Source organism: Stylophora pistillata, chromosome 9, assembly GCF_964205215.1.
Source record: "Stylophora pistillata chromosome 9, jaStyPist1.2, whole genome shotgun sequence".
NCBI classification, from domain to species: domain Eukaryota; kingdom Metazoa; phylum Cnidaria; class Anthozoa; order Scleractinia; family Pocilloporidae; genus Stylophora; species Stylophora pistillata.
In genome coordinates this window covers 18,212,701-18,238,722 of record NC_142527.1, presented here as the reverse complement: position 1 = coordinate 18,238,722, position 26,022 = coordinate 18,212,701, and the positions used below count along the sequence as shown (strand labels likewise).

Sequence of the window (26,022 nt, the reverse complement as noted above, 5' to 3'; positions counted from 1 at the left end):
TTACTGTTTACAGCTGGAAAAGTGTTGACTCAGTTTTTGTCAATTTTTGGTCTGCTTAATACTGTTGGTCGACTGTCGGTAACCTGTCAGCTGACAGGTTACCGACAGCTAAAAATGGGAACCATTGTTCACTATTACCAAGGCCTTGATAATTATCTATATCATGCAAAAACCAAATCAAATAATTGTTTCATTATGCATATTCCTGAGCTGCACTTGTAAAGACAAAAGTGCATAAAACTATTTTCTGTTGGTATGATGTCATTTCTACATGTATAAAATCTATTGTCTGTAGGTATGACGTAAGAGAATTTATAATAAATCAAGTTATTGGAGCCCCTCTAGCCAGGTTGCACCTATTAACTCATATAATATTGTCAACAACCTTGGGAAAATATTGTAAGAATTGTCACTTTAGCCAGATTTGTTGTTTTTTGTCAAATTGATCAACTTTTTGGAGCCCTCCTAACCAGATCATATCCATTCATATAATTTCATCAACAACCTTGGTGAAATTTCATCAGAAACATTACTTTTGACAAAAATTCCACAGATAGACACATTTCATCAATTCCATCAAAATTGTGGACAAAATTTCATCAAATCTGCCCTTTTCATTACCGCATGCATTTCTAGACACGTCTCCAGTATACAACATATCTTGTTCCTCAATTTCATCCTCCTTGTTCATGATCTGACACAATGTACAAGTTATTATGATTATCAATACTATTGATTTTTAAGTTTGTATGATAATAAGCAAAGGCAGAGAGTATGAAAAGGTAAAACTAAACGAGGACACAGTCCTAACTTCAAAAACTGATTGACAAATAATCACAAGACCTTCACAGGACTATCAGCTAACTTTGATAACAATTATAACGTTCATTGCTCAATACTCCACAGTTTTAATACAAACATTTCTTAGCCTTGCTTTCACAGATTGGTATTAGGTGTAGCTTATTTCATGAGTTTGTCTTTCTTCTCTGTAAAACTGACACAATCGGCAAATTGTGGTAATTATTATTGTTTACTCTTGGCTCAGATCATAAGTTCAGTAATAAAGGCAGAGGGTGCTGCAGGGTCACACGAAAGTGGGTCAGAGTCGTAACTTTGAAAGCAGACGAGCGATAATCACAAGACCTTCAGAAGACTACAAGGTGACTTTGATAAAAATCAGGACTTAATTCAGCGACAGTCAAAGCAGGGCGTAAAATTGCACCTAATACAGGCGCCAATGCGACTAAATTTTTCACTTTGGCGACCAAATCCTGAAAATTAGTCGCCAAATTGGCGACTAGAATTTCTAATCACACCTTAGCGAGAGATCTAGTGATTGTTGAAGATTTGTAAAGATAAATCTGCAGCCAAGTTCCTCGTTGAGCTCGTTTCCAAAACGCAGCACATGCACATTGTTGAACGTAGATCTATCCTCACTAGACGCCATATTGGATTTAGGTAACCTATAATGTTGTATATGATCCATTCTAGTATCCTCTTTGTAGCTCGTGCGAATTTCACGGGCTCATTTTTGATGTTTGTATGACTGTATCACTGATATGATAATCTATCTAGTACAGTGACAAGGTAAATTTTTTTTTGGGTGTGTGTGTGTGTCATAATGGCCACCAACTTTTTGGAATTGGCTACCACTTTAAAATATTTAGGAGCCAAGTGGCTACTGGAAAAAAAAGTTAATTTTACGCCCTGCAAAGCTTTGACAGAAAAGATAATTTAATTGAGCAAAAATCCCAATTAAGTTTTAACAAAAAAATACTCAGTCTAACTATCAGTCTCAGTTTAGTCCTCCTCCTTTACAGACCTGGGACCCGTTTCTTGAGAGTTGTATAACTTAACTGGCCTGTAAAGCTGTTCTGTTTTCATTCAAGATGGGGATTTCAAAAGTTTTGAAAATGATACAGTACAACTATTAGCTAAAAAACAAAAAAAGACTGGCTTGGGTGCCAGAACCTGCTTTCCTATCCTTTAAATTTTGATTTTAAAACACTGCTTCACGCCCGTTAAGATACTGGGCCTTTTGAGAAACGGGTCCCTGCCCACTCAACAAGTCATATCCATCTAACACAAATAAATCTCTACGGTTTCAGAAATTCTCTTTGAAGTTCCAGGACTGCCAAAGATCACAACACAAAGGCCAGGCCATCAATGGAACCTGGACCTCTCCTCACACATCTTTCACATTACACCTTATTACACCACACAACATGGAAAAATGCTCACTAACCACTGATCACAACATGTGTACTGGGTGGTACTAACACATAACTAAGTATATGATACATTTTCTCAATGGCATGCATGAATTGGTTGGTTACTTTTCCAATTCCCATCATGTTTGTAACTTTTGTGTCATACACAAGTGTGCTATAAAATAGGCCTGATACACATTAATGTTGCATATCATACCCTAGCTGCAACCTCCATGAGTGGCCAAAACAGAATTTCTCCTTACAATATCAATACAATATCAAGCAGTTACATAATGAGAATAAAGAAAAATATCAACTTGAGGACTATTAGTTGCTCAAATACCAACACAAAATTCAGTCCTGAGTAATGACAAGCACATTTAATGTTAAGTGGAATCACTTTTTCCTTACTACAATGCAACTGGTAAGCTTTCTTTAAGTACCATGGAAACAATGGCACTGTGAGAGTACCTCTTTAATTTTGTCCATATCTCCTCTGAGATTTTCATAAGTGTAGCTTGCTTCTTGTAATCTTGTAGTGAGTTTTACCAACATGTCAATGTCTAGTTTTCCAGTAGCACCATCATCTTTGTCGCGATGTCTGTTTGTGAAGTCCATAGATGCCATTGTTCGCTCTCTCTCAATCATCTTTTCATGAAGTTGCTTGTTTTCAGCTTTCAGACGATCTACAGTGTTTTGGAGAGACCTGATTTCATCCTGAATAATAACAAAGGAGATGTTTGCTTTCAAATACGATTTTTGTACCTTCCCTCATTGATTAAGTAAGAGAAATTTTTATTTTGGGGTTGAGCTATTGGAACAACAAGTTGGTTCTCTCTCCTCTCCCCCCTTCTCATATGATTTACTGCAATTCACAGACCTTGTGTTCATTCTTTTTTCTCTCTCGATGATATTAACTAACAAACTGCTAGTAGCTTGTCCTTGATAGTCAATTTCCTGTTAACTGGAAGTCTTTTCGATTTCTCTCCCTGCAGATTACTTTACACAAAAGGTAACCCGAGATAATTTAAACTTAATTATTTTATAAATATGCAACAGGTCAAAACAGATAACACAAAAGTCCACATCATAGTATTTATTGATTTATTGTGAGACAGTCGTGTAAATTGCATGAATACCACACTTGTAGCTCAACAAAGCTGTCTTTGAAAAATGGTTGCAATGCACATCCTCCAAGCTGTAACTATTCTGGTTGCTATGGCAAGTAAAATACGTTTTTCGCAACTAAATTGGCTGCCATTTGGCAACTTGTACATGGTGGTAAAAAAGCAGGCTGTTATGTCATTTGTTACTAGTGTTTAGGGTCTACAGTTAAACCAAGATAAGTATTGGCATGAAATACTCTCACAGTAACTCTCTAACATTCTTTTTTGCAAACTTCCCATCTCTCCTTTTGGTTGGTGTTGTAATAATTTATAGTCTTCCAGTGAATCTCCAAAAATTAATGCTGACCAGGCTTTTATTTCTGGCGACCAAAATACAATTTTTAGTTGTCTAAAGGTCACTTTGACAAAGCCTAAACATGGAGCCCTAGAAAAGTACCTGAACTTCTCCAAACAAGTTGCTTTGCTTTATCTTACTTATTTTTGTATAATGTTCTTATTGAAAAGTTAATCAACATTTATCAATCCATTTTAACTCAACTTCCAGATACTTAAGTTTCCTTTAAGTGTACAATTTATCCACAGAAACAGCAAACATCTTTCAACCCTGATTTCCGGTAATTTGGTCTCATCTCCTAATAACTTGGAATTTCTTACAAGTCGAACCTTTATCAATTTGCCAGTTATCAGAAAACAATGCGACTCAATTTTCAGAAACATCTCCACAGCCATATCAGGCAGCGAGTGTCAAACATATTTGATTGTCATCTTGGAATGGCAGGCGAAGGGCTTCACATTTATCACTGTTCGACTACTCTGAAACAAACACAAGAACTCACGCAAACAGTGAAGCAAATTATACCAAGTCATGGTTGTCTGAATAGGAATGCAATAGCAAAGAGTCTTTTGTATGACAAGATTGTAAATGGTTTGATGGTCACTTTCAGGATATTAGTAAAACAGCTGACTAAGTTTGAACAAGGATACACTGTGTGTGTAAGAATGAGACAAGAAGACTCATATATGCCAAAAATTGTAAGTGGGCTTATAGTCAGCTCAAGGGGTGTCAATGAAAGCCAGTTCTAGAGTTTCCTCCCTGCTTACAGTATAAGGCTCTCACTGCTGGCTGGCCTTTATTGTGTTGATGTTTTCAACCTTCGACTATTCCTTTGATCGAAAATTGAAACCCCCGCCCTAAAATAATGGGGAGTAGAAGATGTCAGAGCCAGGACGCCTTTAATTTCATACTAAAACTGATTTCTCTTTTCTCTAAAAATCAACAGTAGTTTGATGTATTCACTGTTTCTGGCAGTTCAAAATCTCTAAGGCCACATGATTTCAAAGCAGCAACATGACTAAACCGCAGTTTCCATTCTTGGAACATGCAAAGTTTGGTAATTTTACACCATTGTTCTTCATAGGAAACCTAATAGATTCCAAAGTTTTAAAACACATGCTTTCATCTGTTGCGCTTCTTGATAAATCTGTTCTTTGGTTTGGTGCGCATTGCCATCATCGCATTCATAAGAATATATCAGACATGTTCAAAGACTAGGCAACAAAGCATGCTCCCACGCTCATCAGCATTGATTGACACTTTTTTCAATGCATCAATGAACTCCGAAATTATCATCTTCCTTAATCTATTGACACAAAAGAGTTTTCTAACATAACACATCCAAAGCGCATACAAGATGCTTGACACGCATGATCCAGGTATACAAAAGGCTTATACCAATAAGTTTGCTGTAGCCAAGATTGTGACGCATCTGACTGAGTTTTCAGATGGTCTAAATTTCGCCATGCTGTGGGAGTCTCACTTATTGTTTGCCGCCCCATGTTCGTGACAGATGAGTTACATCTTTCTTTGGTATCACGAGCTGTGGTCATGGACAAACAACCTTTACACCCACCAGCTTAAAATCTCCCTAGAAACCGCTCTACATCAATCGTTAATTTGACATTGGCCACTGGCATCAGAATGTTAAAGTACAGTTTTGGATACGAAGAAAAACCATCAGTGCTGCTTATGGCTGCTTTCAGAGCCAAGTACCATCACTGAAATCTGTTACATATTTATAAGTGACCACATTGCAGTTTAAACAACAAGCTATTCAACATTTGGTATCACAAAAAAGAATACTCCCAGGTTTGGTGAAAACAATTGGTCGTCACCCTAAGTTGTCATATGAGACAATCAATTCACAACAAAAACATGTTGTCTAAAATGCACATGTAGAATGCATACCACCCAAAATAGTAATATTCTATATCACTTGGCACTAAGCCAGTGCCTGTTAGGGAAGTAAATCGCAAGTAATGAAAGAATCCCTGGATCGCAATGACACGCAATGGGTCTAACTAAAATATTAATAGAACAACTTTGTTTTTTCCTTTTCATGTTGCCGCAGGTATGTTAATACCATTCATATCGGGGATTCGGGGGAGTGACCCTTCCAACTATTGAAGTACAAGTTATTTGAAACTACACAAAGATTTTCATCAAAAAGTGAAAGCTTGTATAGAGGGCAACCTTGTGTTCAATACTGGTTTACAAATAGTCACGTATCTTGTCGATGGATGTTGTTTCAGATGACACCTATGCTTGTGTATTATAACAATAGAAGCTGCCTAAAGAAGTTGGAGTGCGATGAATTACTTAATGACATTTGTTGCTTCTTTGAGGATAAAGATATTGTTTTACAGGTTTAGGAAATACTTATGGTGGTGATAAGAGGAAACCTGTAAGAAACTTCTAACACCATCTCTCTAAGTTCAGAAGAAAAACAGGATTAAAAGTTGTTTCACTTAACATAACCTTTCCGTGACAAATACATCTAGGTCTGTGCTTAAGTGTATAATTGTTTTCCGGCAGTGAACTCAATAATCACCAAAATTGATTCAACCCCATGATGTTTTGGTATTTCCTGTCTTGTGTCCTACAGGAGACTCCATTTACAAACACATTTCTATTAGATTAACTAGCGAGCTAGTTCTAACAATAACAGATCAAAGTCTGCTTTGTAAGACACATATAGATGTTTTGCATCAAAGTGTACAGGCACAGTACTATGACCTCTAACAACATAACTGCCATATTTTGTTACTGAATTGGATATTACATGCGTATACCATCATGAAAAAGCATGGCCCATCATCCATGTTTCTTACAGAGGTAAATATAAAACAGTGAAACCACAATGGCATGATATTTCTGCATGGCCTTAGGAATTATGTCATGCGACTTGCATGCAAAAGTCTCTTTGTTTACCTCATATTCTTGCCTTATTAAGTTAAGTCTGGTACGTCTTAAGTCTGCCCTTGTTACAGCATCGTTACTCACTGGCAAATCAATACTTCCTAGTGAAAAATAGTATAAAACACGAAATTTTTTTTCTCTTCTAAATATATTATTTCTCTAAGATTATTGAGTGCATATTAATTTAACATTGTAAAGAGAGCATTGATCACATGGTGAAAAAACTGTCTGAGTGCGTCTGAAAGGGAAATAAATAGTACTTAGTCACCTGGAGTTGCCACAGGAACAGCACACTTAAATCATTGTTATTTTAATTTATTCATGTCTGGCTTAAGGCATCATAAAGTGCTAATAGCATATTGCGCAATAGAAAACCGACAGCTTGTGGTTAATAGGAAAAAGAGGGCGACCATCCAATCGAAACCATCTCACTGTGGCTTGAAAAGCTTTTGCCACGTAAACAACGCACCTTATTGGTCAAGAAGATTGACATCCCAATACACAATTGATTCAGATAAAATGCAGGTTACAGAGGTCATTTGATAAATTGCCTTGCTCACGTTTGTTGGATAGTTCACACAAAGGAGGTATGAAAAGCATGTGCTACCTCAGACGGTCACTGACCCACAAGTCCGGAGCCATATTGTGCGTGCAAGTCAAGGGGCAGGACTTTAGAGCTTAGCTCTGAGTAAATGCAAAAATACCTGTATCATGTTCTAAGGGATTGCACCTGAACACAAGTAAACATTTCCTTTGTTTCACAGTTACCCAGGACAACTTCAAAATCAATTTCCCTCATTTTGTGCGTTTAGTGATCCAACTGAACCAACAGATGAACAGTTAAAAATTCTTTCAATCGCTTACAAGAATTGATAACAAATTAAACACTATTCTTTCAGAATCTAATTAAGATCTAGAATTTCTTCGGCCAAAGAAAGACTCGATCATCATTTCCTGAATGCAATTACGCCCTTGAAACACCGTAACCCGGCCGGCGTCAAACACAGCAATAATCAAGTATAATTCCCTTTTAACTTCCCCTCTAACTTAACCTTGGAAAGTCGCCCCTTCTAAAAGCGCAATGTTAGTTCAGCTAAAATCACAGCGCCTCGCGAAAGTTCTTACCAAGAATTTTCTTGCAAGGCTTCTCCGTTGTTATCGGCGTTCGGCATGTTGGGCAGAATGAGTGAGTTCGTAACCACAAATCCATACAGTTTGAGCAAAACACATGTTGATTAGGACAAACTACAGGCTCTCTAACCTGAATATAAACCACACATGGAAGGTTAGATCATGTACTTTCGAACTGACGTATTCTTCGACAGAGCGCGCGCGAAATTACAAACACCACATGGCAACAAGCGTCACTAACAGCGAGGTTCTTACCTTCCCTAGACATATCTGGCACGAGATCGGAAGAGTCATAGAGAGGGAAGTTGAAGAAACGGAGACCTTTTTGTTCGCCATGAGTGTTTATACTTCGTCCGGTGTCATGCCATATGATCTATTGGAGTGAGCGTTAAACTGTTTAAACCGTGACATCCTGGGTCTCATCTCCTTGACACTGGCGAACAGCGGACACACAAGAAGTGCATGCTCAGTAAACTGTGGAATCCAACATGGCGGCAATTTCGAGAGCGACTGGAATAGATCAATGGTGGAAAAGCCTTATTGTTTTCTCTATATTGCTGAAATCTGTCCTGATACCAGCGTAGTACCATTCACGTCACCATTGTCAATTTGTTGAGTGTTGATCATTGATATGTAAACTCATAAAGGTTATTTTCAAATATCAGTTTGTGTTCGAGCATTAGCTAGCTAGACAAGTTAATTATTATTTTTTAATCCAGTCGCTAACATTTAACATCCAGTGGCCATCTGATTTCGGTCCTTCCCTAAGCTGCCTCAATGTGCATTCATGTTGACATACGTTGTTCACAATTTAGAGCTTGATTTGTTTTCGCAAATAACAGTGCAAAGATTGCATGTGGTCGCACTATATTCATTTGATGAAGGCTGATATTTTTATCAGCGTAGCTAACGCACATCGTTGGCAAATGCTTATATTGTGTTTATGAGCAGGTTGAATTGAAGCCAAGTAATGTTACAGAAGTACATCTTTGCTTTTTGATACTGAATCTTCTCTTTGTTTTGGTGAGCACTTCAGACAACAATAGTTGTGAAAATTAATCTTCACCAGTTCAACATAATGGTTTGGAGCGTAGAATGTTGTTTGTGTCAGGTTCGCACGTACTTCTTACGTCTGAGAGGTAATTAGCAATGTCTGATTACATAACATGAGGGGCAACAAGACAACAGTACAACATTATATTGTGTGCACTGACAATTAGAAGAAAGCATATTTTGTTATTAGGCTCTGTTTTAGATGACTCTTAACTCTGTCAAATGATACTTTGCAGGTTTTTTTATATGACCTGTCCCATCTGCAGTTCTTAGATGTAATTCTATAAAATCAATGAAGAGATTGTCAGAGTTCAGATGCATTTAAATTTACTTTGAATGGAATTAAGTGACATCTTTGTGGTGTTTTGTTTGAATGGATTTTCTTGCAGCCATTCCAGTGATTTTGAAGTGCACAGAAATTGGCTTGCCATTACAAACAGTCTGCCCTTGTCAAAATGGTATTTTGAGGTTGGTGTGTGCACGCAACACTTAATAGTAATACTAATTATTAATAATAATTACAGTAATAATATAATAGTAATGAAATTTATAATAATAATAATGATAATGATGATTATAGTAGCAATAATGCCAACAATGACATTTTATTAGAATGTATTTTATGCAAGTTGCTGTATAGCCTATGGGAGGTTTGGCACAGGATTTTGTTGGTTTAAATCTAGGGCAAGCTAGGCTCTCAAAGTTATGTTGTTATATCACTGAGCATCCATCTCCCCTCAGGATTATAAATTAACTGTGCAGAAAAGAATATTATTGTTGTTCATTACTCATGGCTTACCTTTTGCTTATCAAGGATAAACAATGTTAAATGGCTCTGACAAAGGGCTAACGCTCGAGACATCAGCTTTTTAACTCTTTATGGTAGCCAATTTACAATAATATTTCAACTTAATTGATATAACCAAATTACCTTGTGAAATGGCTAAGCTATGGAACAGTATTTGATATCTGTTAGGATAATAGTCTGTATTGTGAAAATAAATTTTTCTCGAAAATTTAATCAGGAATTGCTAATCCTCTTATTATAACTCAAAGTTCCTATTTCAGTGTGTGATGCGCTTATTCAAAGGGTTCACATACTTAAGGGCATTGATATTTAATCACTAATAACTGCCTAAACTAAAGTGTATTCAGTTTTGGGAACACTTACAACTAAACGAATTTTACCATGAATAAATGAATCGAAAAGGAAATTGTTATATTTTTGTAAATGTTTTACTTCAATTTATAATTATGTTTTACTTGTTTCAGTATTTAAAGTAATTGTCTTTAATTGCCAGGATGCCAAACAAATTATTGCAATGGAGTTTTGTCTAAAAATATTTTTCTTGGTAGGTCTCTTACTTAGGCAGGCTAGTAACTCATTCCTCAGCTTGACACCCATGTTAGAAAAATAATTCTTATGTTTTTCAGTTCAGAATTTTTTTAAAATATAAATTTTTGTCGAAGGAAGATCACTTGTTATTTGAATGAATGCGCAACACGTTGGTGAATGGTTGCAGGATGTTTAATAGACTGTGGTTTTAACCCACTCTCATGGGTGAAACTAGGTATTACTTCATGGCATAGCAAGTTTAGTAGTGAAACATTTTCCTCAATAAGGAAAGGAGCATCTTATCTTTTGAAACACAATTGTGGCTAAAGAATTTCAATTGTATTCTATTTGGGTTTTTGCGTGGGGTTATACAAGGATTACACAACAGTAGATACTTCTCCTCTTATCAAAGTGTGTTTGCTTTGTTTGCCAGTACTCTTTAAACTTTAAACTTTAATAACAAATACTCCCAAAAAGGTTTTTCAGTACCTATTTACAAATATGAATGCTAACTATATCTAACAAGCTATTGTTAAATTCTAAATTCTAACTGTCACTCGATCATTCATTCATGGCAAGTTTCAGGACTTTCTTAAAGGCCTTTGCAGATGTAACGTTTTCAGTACTCATCATTTAGTTGATTCAGTGGGTAGTTTGTAATTCTTATCATCTGCATTAGGATGATAAGAATTCCATCGACGTGGAGACACCACAGAATGTAATTCAGTTTTAATTGGTTAGTCATTTGGTTGTGTTTACAGTTAGAAATTTGACTTTGTTTGTTATCAGTTCAATCACATCTTTGTACACATTCATTTGGTTTAAAAGATACCTGTGTATTTGATGTGGTGGTGTAGCATTCATCTACAATTGTCTTACTACTTGTCCAGGGAAGTGAAAGATTAGGAAGGGAAGGGAAGGGAAGAAAGTACTCATTTAAAATTTTGGCCAATAAGAAGGGAACTTTTAGTAGGGCAGTTTCTCTCTCATTAAAATAGATTAAAAGAACTTTTTAAAGCAGTCTTTTAAACTCTGTTAAACTATTGTGAATTTCAAGCAATCTTTGGCAGTATAAGAGATACTACGGGTGGTAAATTTTAACAGTTACTGCCTGAAAAGGTCAACACTGCAAGGAGATACTTATTCAAGGAGCCAATATGTCATCCTTTGTCTGTAAGAACGTAAACTTGATTTTGGCTGAAGGCATCACAAAGTAACAGGCAGAGATGATCCCAGTCCTTTAAATATCATCCATCTTGCTAATGAATTATTTTTCTTGCACTTGTAGGAAACATCAGAGTGGACCCTTGATTATCCGCCATTGTTTGCCTGGTTTGAGTATTTGTTATCACAAGTAGCTGCCCTGGTTGATCCCAAGATGGTGATTATAAGCAAGTTAGCATATAAAAGTCTACCAGCTGTTCTGTTCCAGAGAGGATCTGTTATGTTTACGGACTTGCTGCTGGCTTATGCAGTGAAGGAGTAAGTCACTCCTAATGGATAAATATTTTTTTATAATGAAATGTTTGCTCTGATTATCTAAAAAGTGCTTTGATCTGGTAAATTGCAGGGCTCCAATTTCATTTTGGATCACTAACCCTTTGGTTTAGTAGACATATATTTTACTAACCAAATTATAAAGTTTGGTATCCAAGCTGACAAGTTACAATATCTCAAATATTGAACATTTTGATAATAGCGACTAGGACAAATTAAAGAGTAGCTCAAATTGCATGATGACCTTAAAAATGTTGACAATTATGCACCTATTTTATTTCCCTCTCGTTTACCATGATTAGTCAAGAACAGTACATCTACAGCAAATTCTCCAAAAAGAGTTGAAGTTGACTTAACAACCTGAGTATCCTAAGTATTCCTCTGAGAGTCAGGTCTACGTGCTCTTTGTTTCGAAATCCACCAATTTTTAAATATGAGAAAATTTTACTAACCATGTCGGGTTAGTTGGACACATTTTTAGTAACCAAACGTTGAAAATTACTAACCATTGGTTAATGGGTTACTGTTACTTTCGAGCCCTGAATTGACTTTATGCAATCGAGTTTCACAAAATGCTGGTACAAACTATTGCTTGTAAAAACCTGTTGAAATGAAATTTGAAATAATATAACATTGTGTATACAAGAAAGAGGAAAAAATAAAGCCTGGTTTGTCAGTGATGTAAGTGCAGTGAAGAAAATAATCACAAGGAGAATAACTTTGATATTTCAACCATAAAAATGCCATTATGGTAAGGACTAGGATACATGTATGACAATAAGGTTAAATTTGATCATTGTGCTTTTATTTACAAATTTCACATTGATTTAGTTCATGTGCTTGTGTTTATGCCTCAACTTGTACTGTAAGGGAACTTAAGGAGTCAAGATGGCAACTCTTAGAAAACTTCAATTAAAAAATGATATTTTAGTAAAAATTTCACAAATGGTCGGCCTTTTTTGTATGGCGCCACACCTTAATTTTAGCACACCTTAATTTTAGCATAACAGCAGTGTTAAGTTCCAAATGGAAACTTGGAATATAAATGATTTTCTAAGGGGGTTTTGATTCTCAGACCATGCAAATTTTGATTTTACATTGTAGTTTTGTGGAGGGTAGCTAGGAAATGTACAATTTTTTTTAATGTACATGCTGAGCTATTGCTCCATGCTTTAGATCTTTTGTTTTCCCAAGTTCAGTGTTGCCATCACTGTTACTGTTGTGGTTTGCTTAGGGTCCCTATCAAGGCATGTAAAAACTGTGCCTTTCTGTAAAAACTAATTTGGATACACCAGAATGTTCAACTCTGAACATACCAAGAGAGAATGATGTGAGTGTGGATGTTATGTGAAGTGCACATGAATTATTTAATGGGTTTCATGGATAAATCTATGGCTCTCAGAAATGTTTTTGAATTTATTCCATTTATGAAGTTTTAATTGAAGTGGTCCTAGAGTGTGTTTACCTAATGGCAGAGAAGTGCAATGGTCACTCTACCAATTATGAACTCTGTTTTCCATGGTAATGTGTGTTGGAGTTGTCAGTGTACAAAGTACTGTTCAGTAGCATTGAGTTCATTGTAATGAGCTCCAGCTATAGAGGATTGGTTTCCTTCCCTCGACTGATAATTATGTTTCATTTTTCGGTTTCAACATGTTACTTTTGCCGTGCCTTTCTTTGATTAGGTGACAGTTTGAATAACTACTAACAAACTGTCAAGGAGACTTCATAAAATACCAGGGTAATGGCAATCCATCTGTGGAGATGGAAAAGCTGCTTTCGCAAGTTGGGCTTACTATTAATCACCTGCTTTTACCCCTTAGGTATTGTAGCTATCTTGCTAAGAAGTCTTCTGTTCCTGTACGCAACTGTCTGATCTTGGCAATTTTGGTCATTTTTAATTTTGGACTTCTAATAGTGGATCATATCCTTTGGTGCTGTTGTTAGATCAGACAAACAGAACAGTCAGACTGACTGAATTAGTTCATCAGGGACATGTTTGTTTAATAGAGAATTTGCTAAATATGAAATGATTACATTTTGATTGCATTGTAGTTGGTCATAAAACTTGTAAAATAACCAAAATTTGACAACTTTTCAATGGCCCAAGTCATAACTAAAGTAAAAAGCTCAGACTTGTGAAATTGTTGACTATGGCTATAGCAGGGAAAGGTTAGTCAACAACTTATTTATGATGTGCTGAAAGTGTCTTGATGCCAAATGTATGGACCAAATGTAGTAAGTAATTACCATTAACCCAAAGGGATTCACAAATTCCTTGACGTCTTCCAGACATTCATTTCCAATACAACGGGTTCTTGTTTGGTATTCTGCTTCTCTCTATAACAAAGTTGTCAGAGGTACTAATTTTTTTTTTTTTTTTTTTTCATCTCAGTGATGATATGTTCAATGTATTTCCCTTTAATGCCTCGTGATTCAACCCTTTAATTTCCCAGATCTGATTATTAATTCTTCCCTGGTGTACTAAATAAATTAGTTACAAGAATTTGATATTAGATCAAGATAAAAACTTCTACCTGATAAGTTTGAATAAGTATTACCTGTTTGTTTGGTGATGATTGGATGTTCTAGGGAGGAGCAACATGTTAATCACTTCTGGCCCCGGTTGTTCAAAGGATGGATAACGCTATACACTGGATAAATCTCTATCTGGTGGATAGTGCAGTACGTTTTGGTAACACTTATCCGCTGGATAGCGATTTATCCATTGGAGAGAAAGGGTTAAGGAAGTTTTGATCTCAAGGTGAAAAGGCTTTCTTTTTAAAAGTATGTCTGCCTTTGATCCTTGTGCTGTTATATAAATTAGTTAGGAGGTTCATCTGTAATAAGCCTCATGGTTTTTTTTATGATCCTCCATACCTATTTGAATTTAATAGAATGTAATAGATTTACTGCAAAATGATAAACTGAACTGGTAGCAGCATACATACTGGTTCTGACCATTATTACTATAATCCAAGAGCCATTTTCACACCCATTTTAAAGTCAATAATGGTAAAATTCTCTTGAAAATTAATCAGCATGAATTTCTTTTTGATTCTTTTCCTTTGTTATATGATTTATTTGAAGATGAAAAAGCAATTATATTTAATGTAACTATGCTCTTGTGGTTCCCTTGATAACCATGTTTGCATTTTCAAGCAGGGAGTATAACAATGTAATTTTGGTTTTATCAACTGAGTTGATAATGTAAATTTTCCAAAGCTGCTTTGAGCATCAGCCCTTTGTCAGAGTGAGTGACAAAGGGCTGACCTTTGAAACAACATCTTTGAATTCTCTATGGTGGCCAATTTGCAGGTGGTAAAACCAAAATTACCAAGCAATAGGGCTGCTTTTCAATTTTTCAGAGTTTTGCCAATTTACAATGCTTTTGCTATAATGGTTTCACTGGTGAGCACACAAGAGTGTGTGACAGTATTCAGCTCAGTTGTTGTTACTGTAAAGTATAAGTGACTTATTTCAATCTCATTTTAGTTGCTTACTCATATGGTAATTGATATTGCAGGGACGTGCATTGGAAGGCTCTTTTTGGTTTGCAGTTCTGCTGAATTTCAAACACATCTTTCTCTACGTAGCCCCAGCATACTTTGTTTTCCTATTGCGGTCTTACTGTTTCCAACCATCTGTGACTGAAAAGAAAGGTAAAAAAAAACTGCATACTTAGGTAAATGATGTATGTGATGCACTTCGTTGTCAAGAAACCATGAAAATTAACCCTTTAACTGTTATGAGTGACCAAGACAATTCTTGTAACAATATCAAGCAGACAAGGTATTTAAGAACAAGGAAAAACCGCCTCTCGGTTAGCTCAATTGGTTAGAGCGCTGGACTGTTGTGTGGGAGGTTGAGGTCAATGGTTTGAGCCCCGGCCGGACCAACACTCAAGGTCTTAAAGTAACTGAGGAGAATGTGCTACCTTTCTATATCAAGAAATGGATAGACATTCTATTCTTCTCGAATAAGGATGAATAAACCGTAGGTCCCATCTCCTGCATCTATTAATTAGTTAATTTGGTTAGGCAGGGGACGTTAAATAACCCACTCACGAGATTACTGTGATGTGGTCTGGCCTGTTTACTGGGAATTGGGGGGGAGGGGGCATCTTTAAATAAGTTTCCTTTGATTGTTTGTAAACTGCTGATGCAGTCTGGCCAAAGTCCCCCAAAAAATGTTGTGATGCGCATTTGATCACATCCACATCTTAATTTGTGCACTATAAATATTAAATTATTATTATTATTATATTATTATTAAAATTATGATGTAGGAATTATTAGCTAATCCAATACCAAATTCCATTACCAAATTATCTGAAGTAACATTGCAAGAATTGTATAGGAGACAGTATGGAAAATAACTTACAAGGTCTTGGAAGTCAAAGGGTTAAGACAGTTCAGCTTCTTCTAACTACTTCCTTGACACATTTCATGGCCAAATTTTTTCTCCCAGTGGCTGCTTCAAGCTTTCACTAGTGTTTAAACCCATCTTCAAGGGTATCTACAGTGTATATGCCACTCATCTGAGGAACAAACTAAGAGTCTGCTTTGGTTGAGTAAAATATGACACATCGCTTGAACAGAAAGCCTTTGAGAGATTAAGTTTGTTAAAATATAAATGAGAAATGAAGGAGGTAAATTGTCTCTAATGCATGACTGGTGTCAATTTTCACTTATCTAAGGTGATCAATAGTTGATAGCAGTGAATAATAACCTATTTTCCCCTTAATACATGCAGTTGAATACTGTCAAATCCCCCCCCCCTCCCAACACTTCCAGGTAGAGCCTACTTACAGCCCCTGGCTGGGGTGTTCAAAGCTGTGCTGGGGTGTTCAATGCGGGGCTGGGGTGTTCAATGCTGGGCTGGGGTGTTCTGGGCTGGGGTGTTCAATGCTGGGCTGGGGTGTTCAATGCTGGGCTGGGGTGTTCAAAGCTGGGTTGAGATAACCCAGGATTAGTGTGGAATCTGATTTCAGATCTGGAGGCTTTAGAAGGAAATTCAGTTGTAAGAATCCTCTATATCTACGATTTGGTTGCTCTAAAAAGAATAGAGAATATTATCCCAAAGGCTTTTGAACAAAGGAATAAAGAAACCTATATTAAAATTTAACCCTGGGTTAGGACTTACTGGCCTTTCAACTACTGGGCTCGGTATTACAAATATAAAGCTGTTGGGAGAAGGGTTGTTTGAAAAAATGACATAGCTGGGAAGATAGGACAAAGTGCATGCGTCAACCTTTCTGCAAACAACCATTGACGGCATGCTGTGTCTTTTTAAATACTGAGTTTTAGAATATTTGAATTTATAGATGACGTGACTAACAGTGATTCTTTATTTACCTTTGTAGAAAAACAGTTGAGAATTTTTGATGTAAATATTTGGGATTTTTCCCCTTTGAAGTTGATGAGACTTGGTGTCGTAGTTGTTTTGGTATTCAGTCTTTCGTTTGGACCATTCATAGCTATGGTATGGTTACTTATAACATGGCACAATAGGCAAAATATTAACTTACTCATGGTCAGCCTGTAGTACAACAAAATTAGGTTGTTATCCAATATTTGTTTGAACTTGCAATTAGCTTGTGATACAGTGACATCATACCTGCAGGTTAGCTGCATTAATTTTTAGCGATTGCAGAAAAGAAGCAGTGAGACTAGGAACACAGTGTCAATGGGAATCATGTTTTTTTAATCATTCTAGAGCATGTAGGATTTTGGTTGATGCACTTTACTTAGCTTTGTGGTTGGTTTAAAGAAACTTGGGCTGCCCTCTGAACCATTCAGATGCAAATCTTAAACCAAACAAGATTTGTTTGTATTTTTCTTTGCTTCAGGCAGTTTGCTGTTTAAGTTTTTTAGTTCTCTCAATTCTCACTGACCTTTTTTTTCACTTTGTTTTGGTTTTGTAAGATTCAATATTCAAAATAAATAACTTTTTTTACATTTTTGTTTTACCAATGAAATGTTATTAACAATACTATCAATAATTCTGTACAATGTATTAACTGTCTTTTAATTACGACATCACTTATGATGCATTACATGCAATATATTACAAACCTTAAACTTCTCACAATAAATTCCTTGCAATACATTATGTTTCCTTCAGTGCCAGTTGATATTAACCACGAATATTTAAAATCTATTCCCTGAAAGCACCTTGCATAAGAGATGGAAAAAGTAGTGGCTATGTAGCACTGAAATGGCCTTAACTAATCTTGTAACTAATCTTGTATCCAACAAGGGCAAATGAAAAGACTGGGTAATTATCAAATTGCATGAATTCCTTACTGTTTAGATATTTCAACCACAAATTTTCAGCTTCCAAAATTCTTCCCATGCATTTCCATATAGGGTGACTCAGAATATGAGCTGATTGCTGTGATTGAGTGAACCATCCAGAATACTAGAAATGCAGTATCTGTAGTTGAAAATTTACTGTAATATAATACCTATGAAACAGTGGCAATCCAGGAGGATTATCAAGGGAGGTGTGACATATGCCCTTCCCATTAGACCTGTGGGTTTTTATCACTTTTAGCACCAGAATTAAGCTTTGTACATATTATGAAACATATTTTATTTGTACTTGGCTTGAAAATATCTCTTATGTTGAGACTATAGACTGAGTTGAAAATATTTTTATGTTTTCTGAATCAAATTTTCCCCCCTTGCTTCCACCCCCTCCCTGTCCAACTCATGTGATAAATACTCATAATTCTTACTCTAGTCATAGGAAAAATAGGTTGATTTACCACCAATACAAATCTTGTTATGCCAGAATGAGAGGGGAAAGTTTTCTGAAACTAGTTATCAAGAATACTGGTTTAAAAAAAGACAAGAAAATGCAAGACAGATTTTGTTGTGTGTGTACATGATGTTTTATTAATTTTAATCAATATTATTTTTTTCATTTAGGGTCAGTTACCCCAGGTGCTATCAAGACTCTTTCCTTTCAAACGAGGTTTATGCCACGCCTACTGGGCTCCAAATTTCTGGGCTTTGTACAATGCACTGGATAAGGCTGTAGCTATTTTTGGTGAGGTGTAGATAACTTAATGACAGGTTTAAAAATAGGCAGTCTATGACTGCATGTATCCACAGGATTATTTATAGTTGATTGACTTCTGTTGGCTAATTTCAATCATGGACTAGTTTCTTACATGGGGGGAGCAAATATTATTAAATGGAATGACCCAATTGTAACCAGAAGCATCGTATGAACATGCACAAAGGCACCTAAACCGCCCGTAACCGCGCGATTCGGTCGCGCGAAAACGCTTTTCCCCCTACCTCCCCTACTAAGCAGTATTTTGTCCTCAAACCTCCTCTATTGTTAGGAGATCCACAAACCAATCAAAATCCGTCGTTTGGGCATATATTTTGATGGATTTAGGGGTACTCGAGGGGCATCATTCTATGCATTCACACTAAATGATGAAATTTGTAAACATGGTGTCTGCGTGGCCGACCTTCAAAATTTTTAAGTCGGATTTTTCGTTCCTTTGCGATCGATTTAGACCTTGTAGAACTCAGAATGTAAAGTAAAAATACTATAGAATACTCTGTTTGGAAGATAATGAATATCAAGGTCTTAAAGGTGACAGAATAAGCTCTCGAGTCAACGACACTGTGATTCTCAAAAGCGGCGCGAATTGTGGCTGTAAGCCGAAAACCGAACTTTTGGACTTTAAGCAGGGCCTAGCAACAATTTGATGATTCCATGGCCCGGTAAATATTACGCTTGAATAGCAATATGTTAAAAAGTATTGTTTAATAGAAGATTTTGGGTCAAATCGTAGTACTTTCAGGATTTCCAACACAACACTACGCAATTTCTTTCCGTGAAGTCAACTAAACAACGATCTAAGCATTATGAATATTCTATCGCATGGGCTTTGTACACGTAAGAAATTCATCCGTTTTTCGCTTATAACAGCGGATCAAGAACTGTTTTGAATTAAACTGTCGTCCTGAGATATTTCTTGGTCATTTTCGTCCTACTTCCTATTCTTTGTTTTCAGCCACGTGACCAAATTTTGTAACGTAAGTCGCGACCGCCATGCTGGTGGACATCTGTTAAAGTAAATATGGCGTTGGCAGACGCACCTTCGAGTGAAAGTGTTCCTTTTTCGGAAAATTATGGCAGTCTTACCAGTTCTGCTAGGGCCAGGTATCGAGTAAAAGTTCTTATCTGTGGATTTGATCCATACACGTTAAAAAAATCTGAGTGTAGCGAGGATTTAGTGGATTATCCTAGCGTGGAAATTATACCCAGACATTGTGAATTATCTGGTACTCCAGACCTCGTGGATAACCGGGCAGCAAGTGAAGCGTATAAGTCATGTGTGGGACTTAGAACAGAGCCTGATGGAGAATGGATTTGCCCTTCATGAGCACCATGAAATTGATGTGCAAAAATTTGGAATTGTTGATATAAAGAAATGTTGTTGTTGTTCATGATGTCCAAAGTTATTCAGTTCTTGTATTTATTTGTTATGATACCATTTGATTACAACAGAAACATTTTTTAAGCTACCTATACAAGATATGTTAACCCCTTCATTAGCCACTTTAGGCTTTTTTATCGTTGGTTGAATGTTTTATTAGTATTAGGAACCACCATAATTATTAATAACTACACAAATTTAATTCAATTCCGTTGACTGTAAGGTATGGATTAGGCCTAAAAGTTATATTTCTTAACTTAGAAACTCCTTGAAGAGGAAATTGTTGCTGAATTAAACATCATGTTTTCCCAATGATACCTGATAAAATATTGATACTCCCACAAAGGGTCTAAATACTCTAATTAAAAGGCACAGACACTCTGATATATTAGTAAGGGTGCAGCAAGTTACTGCAATTTTGTCTATTGGAGCCAAGTCATCACCTTGCCGAGCTGTCACCAGCTGAATAGGGAGTATTTCTTGAAATATAGTGTACTTTCTGCGGACAAGACCAATCATCCTTTCCACGTGGATTCGGACATTAGCAATTTTTCTGGTTTGCTCCACTTTCTCTGCAGACAACTGTTTCTTACCTATAGTAAATGCTGGTATCTGAAGGTGAGCTTGATAAAGACCAATAGAGTCAGCAATATCAAAGCCCCTGTCAGCAAGCACATGTCCCCAGGTAAAAGCTTTCTCAACAAACCAGACTTTTCTGTGAGATATTTGTCACTCACTCTCCCACCCCATGCATTTGAAATGAATGAGATAACACCTTGTGGTGTTACACCAATAAGAAACTTTATAGTATTGTGATGTTTATAATTAGACCAGGTCATTGCCCTGGCAATTAGTGTTAAATCCGATATTAACCAAACCAAGAAAGTTATTTGGATATATCAACAAAGTTGAAATGGTAAATTGGCCACTGTAATGATTACAAAAGCTGACGTTTCGAGCGTTAGCCCTTCGTCGGAGCGAAGGGCTAACGCTCGAAACGTCAGCTTTTGTAATCATTACGGTGGCCAATTTACCATTTCAACTTTGTTGATATATCCAAATTATTTCGTTACTCCCACCGACGCAGCCCCAAACAGTTTCTTTCGAAACTATCAGCCTTTATTCAAGAAAGTTATTGACTGTAAAATCCTTAAACATCGATTCGAAAACATTTTTCTTCAAAAACCTATTTCTACCCGAAAAGCCATACGGGACAAAGCCACCGCCAGGCAGTTCCCGGATGGTCACAACAAATAGGCTAGATGGTCTTTCCATAAAGATCTCAAAGCAGTCAATGATGACTGCAACTCTCTTGCAAAAATTGTGTTGGAAAACTGCAGGCATGGTGGCTTGCAGTTCCTCATGCTTTGGCCACTGGATTAAAAACTTTAGTTGATGGACACTACATGTGTCCACTTGTCAAAAATTCTTGATGTGGTTGGCACAGATATATTGGAACAAAAAGCTAAATCCTGCAATGGAGAATTGAGTTTAAGTCTAATTAAAACTAAAAGAAACTCTTGAAACTGGCCAAGTGCATTTTGGGTGGTTATTTTTATGCGAGGAGCAATAATATTAAAAACATAAACCTGAAGTGCCATCATCAATGGGACACGACCCTGAAGTGCCATCCTCAATGGGACATGACCCTGAAGTGAAATTGCTTGTGTGTGCTGCCATAAAAAATATAAATGCATCCTATGTCAACTGTATAATTTTATTTAGTAATGGCTGTATAAATATTCCAACATAGGCTTGTAGGTGGCACGAATGAAAGGCCAAAAACAGGGTTGCTGTTGGGTTTTACCAACATATCTGTCTTACTAATTACAATACTGTCTACAATTTGAATTAATTGAAATGAAAGGGATAATATTATTCCATATAATATTTCCGCTTTATTTCATTCCTCTTTCGAGCACGAGCATTTCGATCAACTGCAAGGGAAACATTTTTAATTTTGTCGTGACCAAGATTTATGGTACGCACCCAGTAATAGTTGGTGGTGTCCAGGAGCTCAGCACGTTCTCCTACAAGTAAACATTTATTAATGTCCTATTTCTTTGACAAAATTTCTATGTAACGATAACAAATCGTTAATTTAGGTCATTTTGTTGGACAATTCATAAGAAATAACTTGGTTATCTCCTGATAATTCATGCAAATTCAAAGATGACAGACCATATGTGCAAACATGTGCGCGAGGTGATTCGCTATCATTTGGTTCAGTCAACAATTTTATTCCTTGTGGAAGTGAGGACTGATTCTCGAGAAGAGATTAAAAATTTTACCAAAGTATTTCACATTATCTACTTACCAGAAATAAAATGATTGCTACAAACGCAAGAGTTTTTAGCTTTCTCAGTTGTCGTCAAACTCCTTTCTTCGTTTTGACGTTACGTCACGGCTAATTATAAACACTAATTGCTAGGGCAATGACCTGGTCTAATTATAAACATCACAATACTATAAAGTTTCTTATTGGTGTAACACCACAAGGTGTTATCTCATTCATTTCAAATGCATGGGGTGGGAGAGTGAGTGACAAATATCTCACAGAAAAGTCTGGTTTGTTGAGAAAGCTTTTACCTGGGGACATGTGCTTGCTGACAGGGGCTTTGATATTGTTGACTCTGTTGGTCTTTATCAAGCTCACCTTCAGATACCAGCATTTACTTTAGGTAAGAAACAGTTGTCTGCAGAGGAAGTGGAGCAAACCAGAAAAATTGCTAATGTCCGAATCCACGTGGAAAGGATGATTGGTCTTGTCCGCAGAAAGTACACTATATTGCAAGAAATACTCCCTATTCAGCTGGTGACAGCTCGGCAAGGTGATGACTTGGCTCCAATAGACAAAATTGCAGTAACTTGCTGCACCCTTACTAATATATCAGAGTGTCTGTGCCTTTTAATTAGAGTATTTAGACCCTTTGTGGGAGTATCAATATTTTATCAGGTATCATTGGGAAAACATGATGTTTAATTCAGCAACAATTTCCTCTTCAAGGAGTTTCTAAGTTAAGAAATATAACTTTTAGGCCTAATCCATACCTTACAGTCAACGGAATTGAATTAAATTTGTGTAGTTATTAATAATCATGGTGGTTCCTTATACTAATAAAACATTCAACCAACGATAAAAAAGCCTAAAGTGGCTAATGAAGGGGTTAACATATTTTGTATAGGTAGCTTAAAAAATGTTTCTGTTGTAATCAAATGGTATCATAACAAATAAATACAAGAACTGAATAACTTTGGACATCATGAACAACAACAACATTTCTTTATATCAACAATTCCAAATTTTTGCACATCAATTTCATGGTGCTCATGAAGGGCAAATCCATTCTCCATCAGGCTCTGTTCTAAGTCCCACACATGACTTATACGCTTCATTTGCTGCCCGGTTATCCACGAGGTCTGGAGTACCAGATAATTCACAATGTCTGGGTATAATTTCCACGCTAGGAAATACATTTAACGTGTATGGATCAAATCCACAGATAAGAACTTTTACTCGATACCTGGCCTTAGCAGAACTGGTAAGACTGCCATAATTTTCCGAAAAAGGAACACTTTCACTCGAAGGCGCGTCTGCCGACGCCATATTTACTTTAACAGATGTCCACCAGCATGGCGGTCGCGACTTACGTTACAAAATTTGGTCACGTGGCTGAAAACAAAGAATTAATAGACACCATCTCTTCACTTACAGACAAGCTGCATGTTCACATTGAAATTTAACCCGTATGCCTATTTGCACACATGCGAAAATATTTAGCAATTATCTTTCATGTTGATTTTTGAGTAAAAAATCAATCAGAGAAAAAATAATCGCAGCAATGCGACAGAAAATCTCCTTTGGTGGGGGGGGGAGAACACTTCCTTCGTGAGGTAAGTGCGATCGCGGTCGCCGACGCGACATACGAAAAAGGGACGATATCGGAGAAAATGAACTGAATTCCGAGCATCATCTGAAGGTTTCTATAGTTACAGACGGACTTACACTCTGGATAGCATAATATTTATGACTTCATGGAAGTCCATAGATATAAAAATTGATTCAATACTGCAACTCAGTCTCAAATATTGTGCATAGTGTACTGTCCTGTGGCATGAAAAATTTGTAGCATATGGTGAGTTATTTTAATTTGGAGATTTTAGGGCTTTCTTCATTATCAACAAATGTAAGGTCCACAGTAAAGTCAATCCTTTCAGAGTAAAACTACAAATTTTACTTTGGAATACTTTGGTGCGTTCAGAAACTTCGCAAAATAGCAAAGCAGGGGACAGGAATAGTGTTATTGTTTTGTTTCATTGTTGTGTGACTCCACTGGTGCATTAAGTTTCTTAGATTTGAAGAATTCAGTGAGATGTTTCCAATGAGTGAAATGTGCAGAAACTCAACTAGCAAGGACAGTCGAAAAAGGACAGTCAAAAATATTACTAGCCATTTCCTTTGTTATTTTTTTCCATTGCTTGAACAGAGGTTAATGGTTGTCTTGATTCGCAAAAGTGTGCCTCTGCAAAACACACAAAATTGACAACCCTAGACTAAAACTACTAAACATTTGTCAAGTGACATGATTGGAGCAGTTTACTAGATTGCTTTAAGTTTTTCACAGTTTAAATGACTACTTTTTTAAGCTCAAAATGATCTTGTAATTCTGCCTATCCAGAGCTGTCCATGTGTATGCTGTATCAGCCATTGGTAAAATTGTGGTAGGGGCAAGTCAGTAGCATCTGAGTACACTGTCAGCTTGTAGTTAACATGAAGTAGAATTGAGAAAAATTTGACAAAATCACTGGGAAAAAACCCTTTATCAGCTGTAGAGTTTTACCAAAACCATTCATAGGCTCTCACTCAATTGTTACAACATAACAAAAGTTACATTTTTAGAGATATTTTAACATATATTTTTACACAATTATAAGAGAGCCAGTCTGGCTTGTTATAATCAACAGAACAGAATGGTCTCTGTCCAGAGCATAATCACTCATACAATGGAAGACTTTAACATAACAATGACAAGAATTTTTGTGTGTCATGTTAGGTTCAAAAGCTGGAATCTTGTCCAAAGATGCCATCAAAAGTAAAGCTTCCATGACAGGTGGTTTGGTTGGTCAGTCTGAGCACTTGATTCTTCCATCAGTTCCTCCAGTTGTTACAATGATTCTAACACTTCTGTCTGTGATGGTGAGATGTTACTCAGCTTTTGCATGGTATTTTGTGTAGGTCAAATGTAGATTTTATTTAATAATTCTTAAATAGATTTTGTTATTCAATTGTAAACTTGCATGCTTATTTTTTGTTGACTTTTATGTATTTTAGACTGGTCCTCAATTGATACCAGTTAATCGCTATTGATTGACTGACTGGTCTTTAATCATTGATAATTAAAGTTATATTATTATATTGTTATTACATTTACCACAAATGAAAACAAAGTGCAGTTTCAGCATAAATGTGATTGACATTCTTTCATGTACTTTGCTTCTCTCTCTCTTGATTTGTGAACAGAACTTTTGCAAGTTAGATTTTGTTGTTATTACTTTAATGCACCACATTGAGTCAAAAACAATTTTATTGTGCCTAAGATGGGAGAAGAAGCCTATGGAAAATAGTTAAGACGGGTGTTAAAGGAGAGAGGGGTGTGGAAAAGGGATTCTTAAATAATTTTGAGAAATGTGATTCTGTCGTAACAATGATTGCAACTTCAACTCATGTCGATAGATTGTCTCAACCCTTCCCCTTTCTGTCTGTCAAACAATTTTATGATGTTAGTTTGGAGAATTTGGTATTGTATCAACTAAGAACCTCCTAATTGATATTTTTCTTTACTCTCCTCGCTTGTCTGCTGGTTTTCTACTGATATTGTAAGGGGAAATTCTGCCTTGGTCAGTCATGGTAGTTGAAGGGTTGACTCTTTTTTACTCCCAAGATC

General features: G+C 36.4%; 2 protein-coding genes across 5 annotated transcripts in view; one reads left to right on the top strand and one right to left on the bottom strand.

Moving 5' to 3' along the window:
- The window catches only part of LOC111322353 (uncharacterized), a 19,399-nt gene extending 11,281 nt beyond the window's left edge, over positions 1–8,118 (bottom strand). The window contains exons 1-4 of the mRNA XM_022925437.2: positions 7,980–8,118; positions 7,719–7,854; positions 6,606–6,694; positions 2,682–2,927 (exon numbers count right to left, since the gene is read on the bottom strand). Coding sequence (XP_022781172.2) covers positions 2,682–2,927; positions 6,606–6,694; positions 7,719–7,854; positions 7,980–8,060 — 552 coding nt within the window. The 5' untranslated portion in view covers positions 8,061–8,118. The remainder of the gene's footprint in view (positions 1–2,681; positions 2,928–6,605; positions 6,695–7,718; positions 7,855–7,979) is intronic.
- The window catches only part of LOC111322354 (dolichyl pyrophosphate Glc1Man9GlcNAc2 alpha-1,3-glucosyltransferase), a 26,324-nt gene continuing 6,757 nt past the window's right edge, over positions 6,456–26,022 (top strand). Inside the window, exons 1-9 of one of the 4 annotated variants that reach the window (XM_088732647.1) lie at positions 8,167–8,307; positions 9,167–9,245; positions 11,402–11,595; positions 13,434–13,535; positions 13,904–13,970; positions 15,137–15,272; positions 16,976–17,094; positions 18,546–18,666; positions 25,132–25,274. In XM_088732647.1, coding sequence (XP_088588773.1) covers positions 8,213–8,307; positions 9,167–9,245; positions 11,402–11,595; positions 13,434–13,535; positions 13,904–13,970; positions 15,137–15,272; positions 16,976–17,094; positions 18,546–18,666; positions 25,132–25,274 — 1,056 coding nt within the window. In that variant the 5' untranslated portion in view covers positions 8,167–8,212. The other 3 variants (XM_088732651.1, XM_088732649.1, XM_088732650.1) reach the window with 3 other exon arrangements.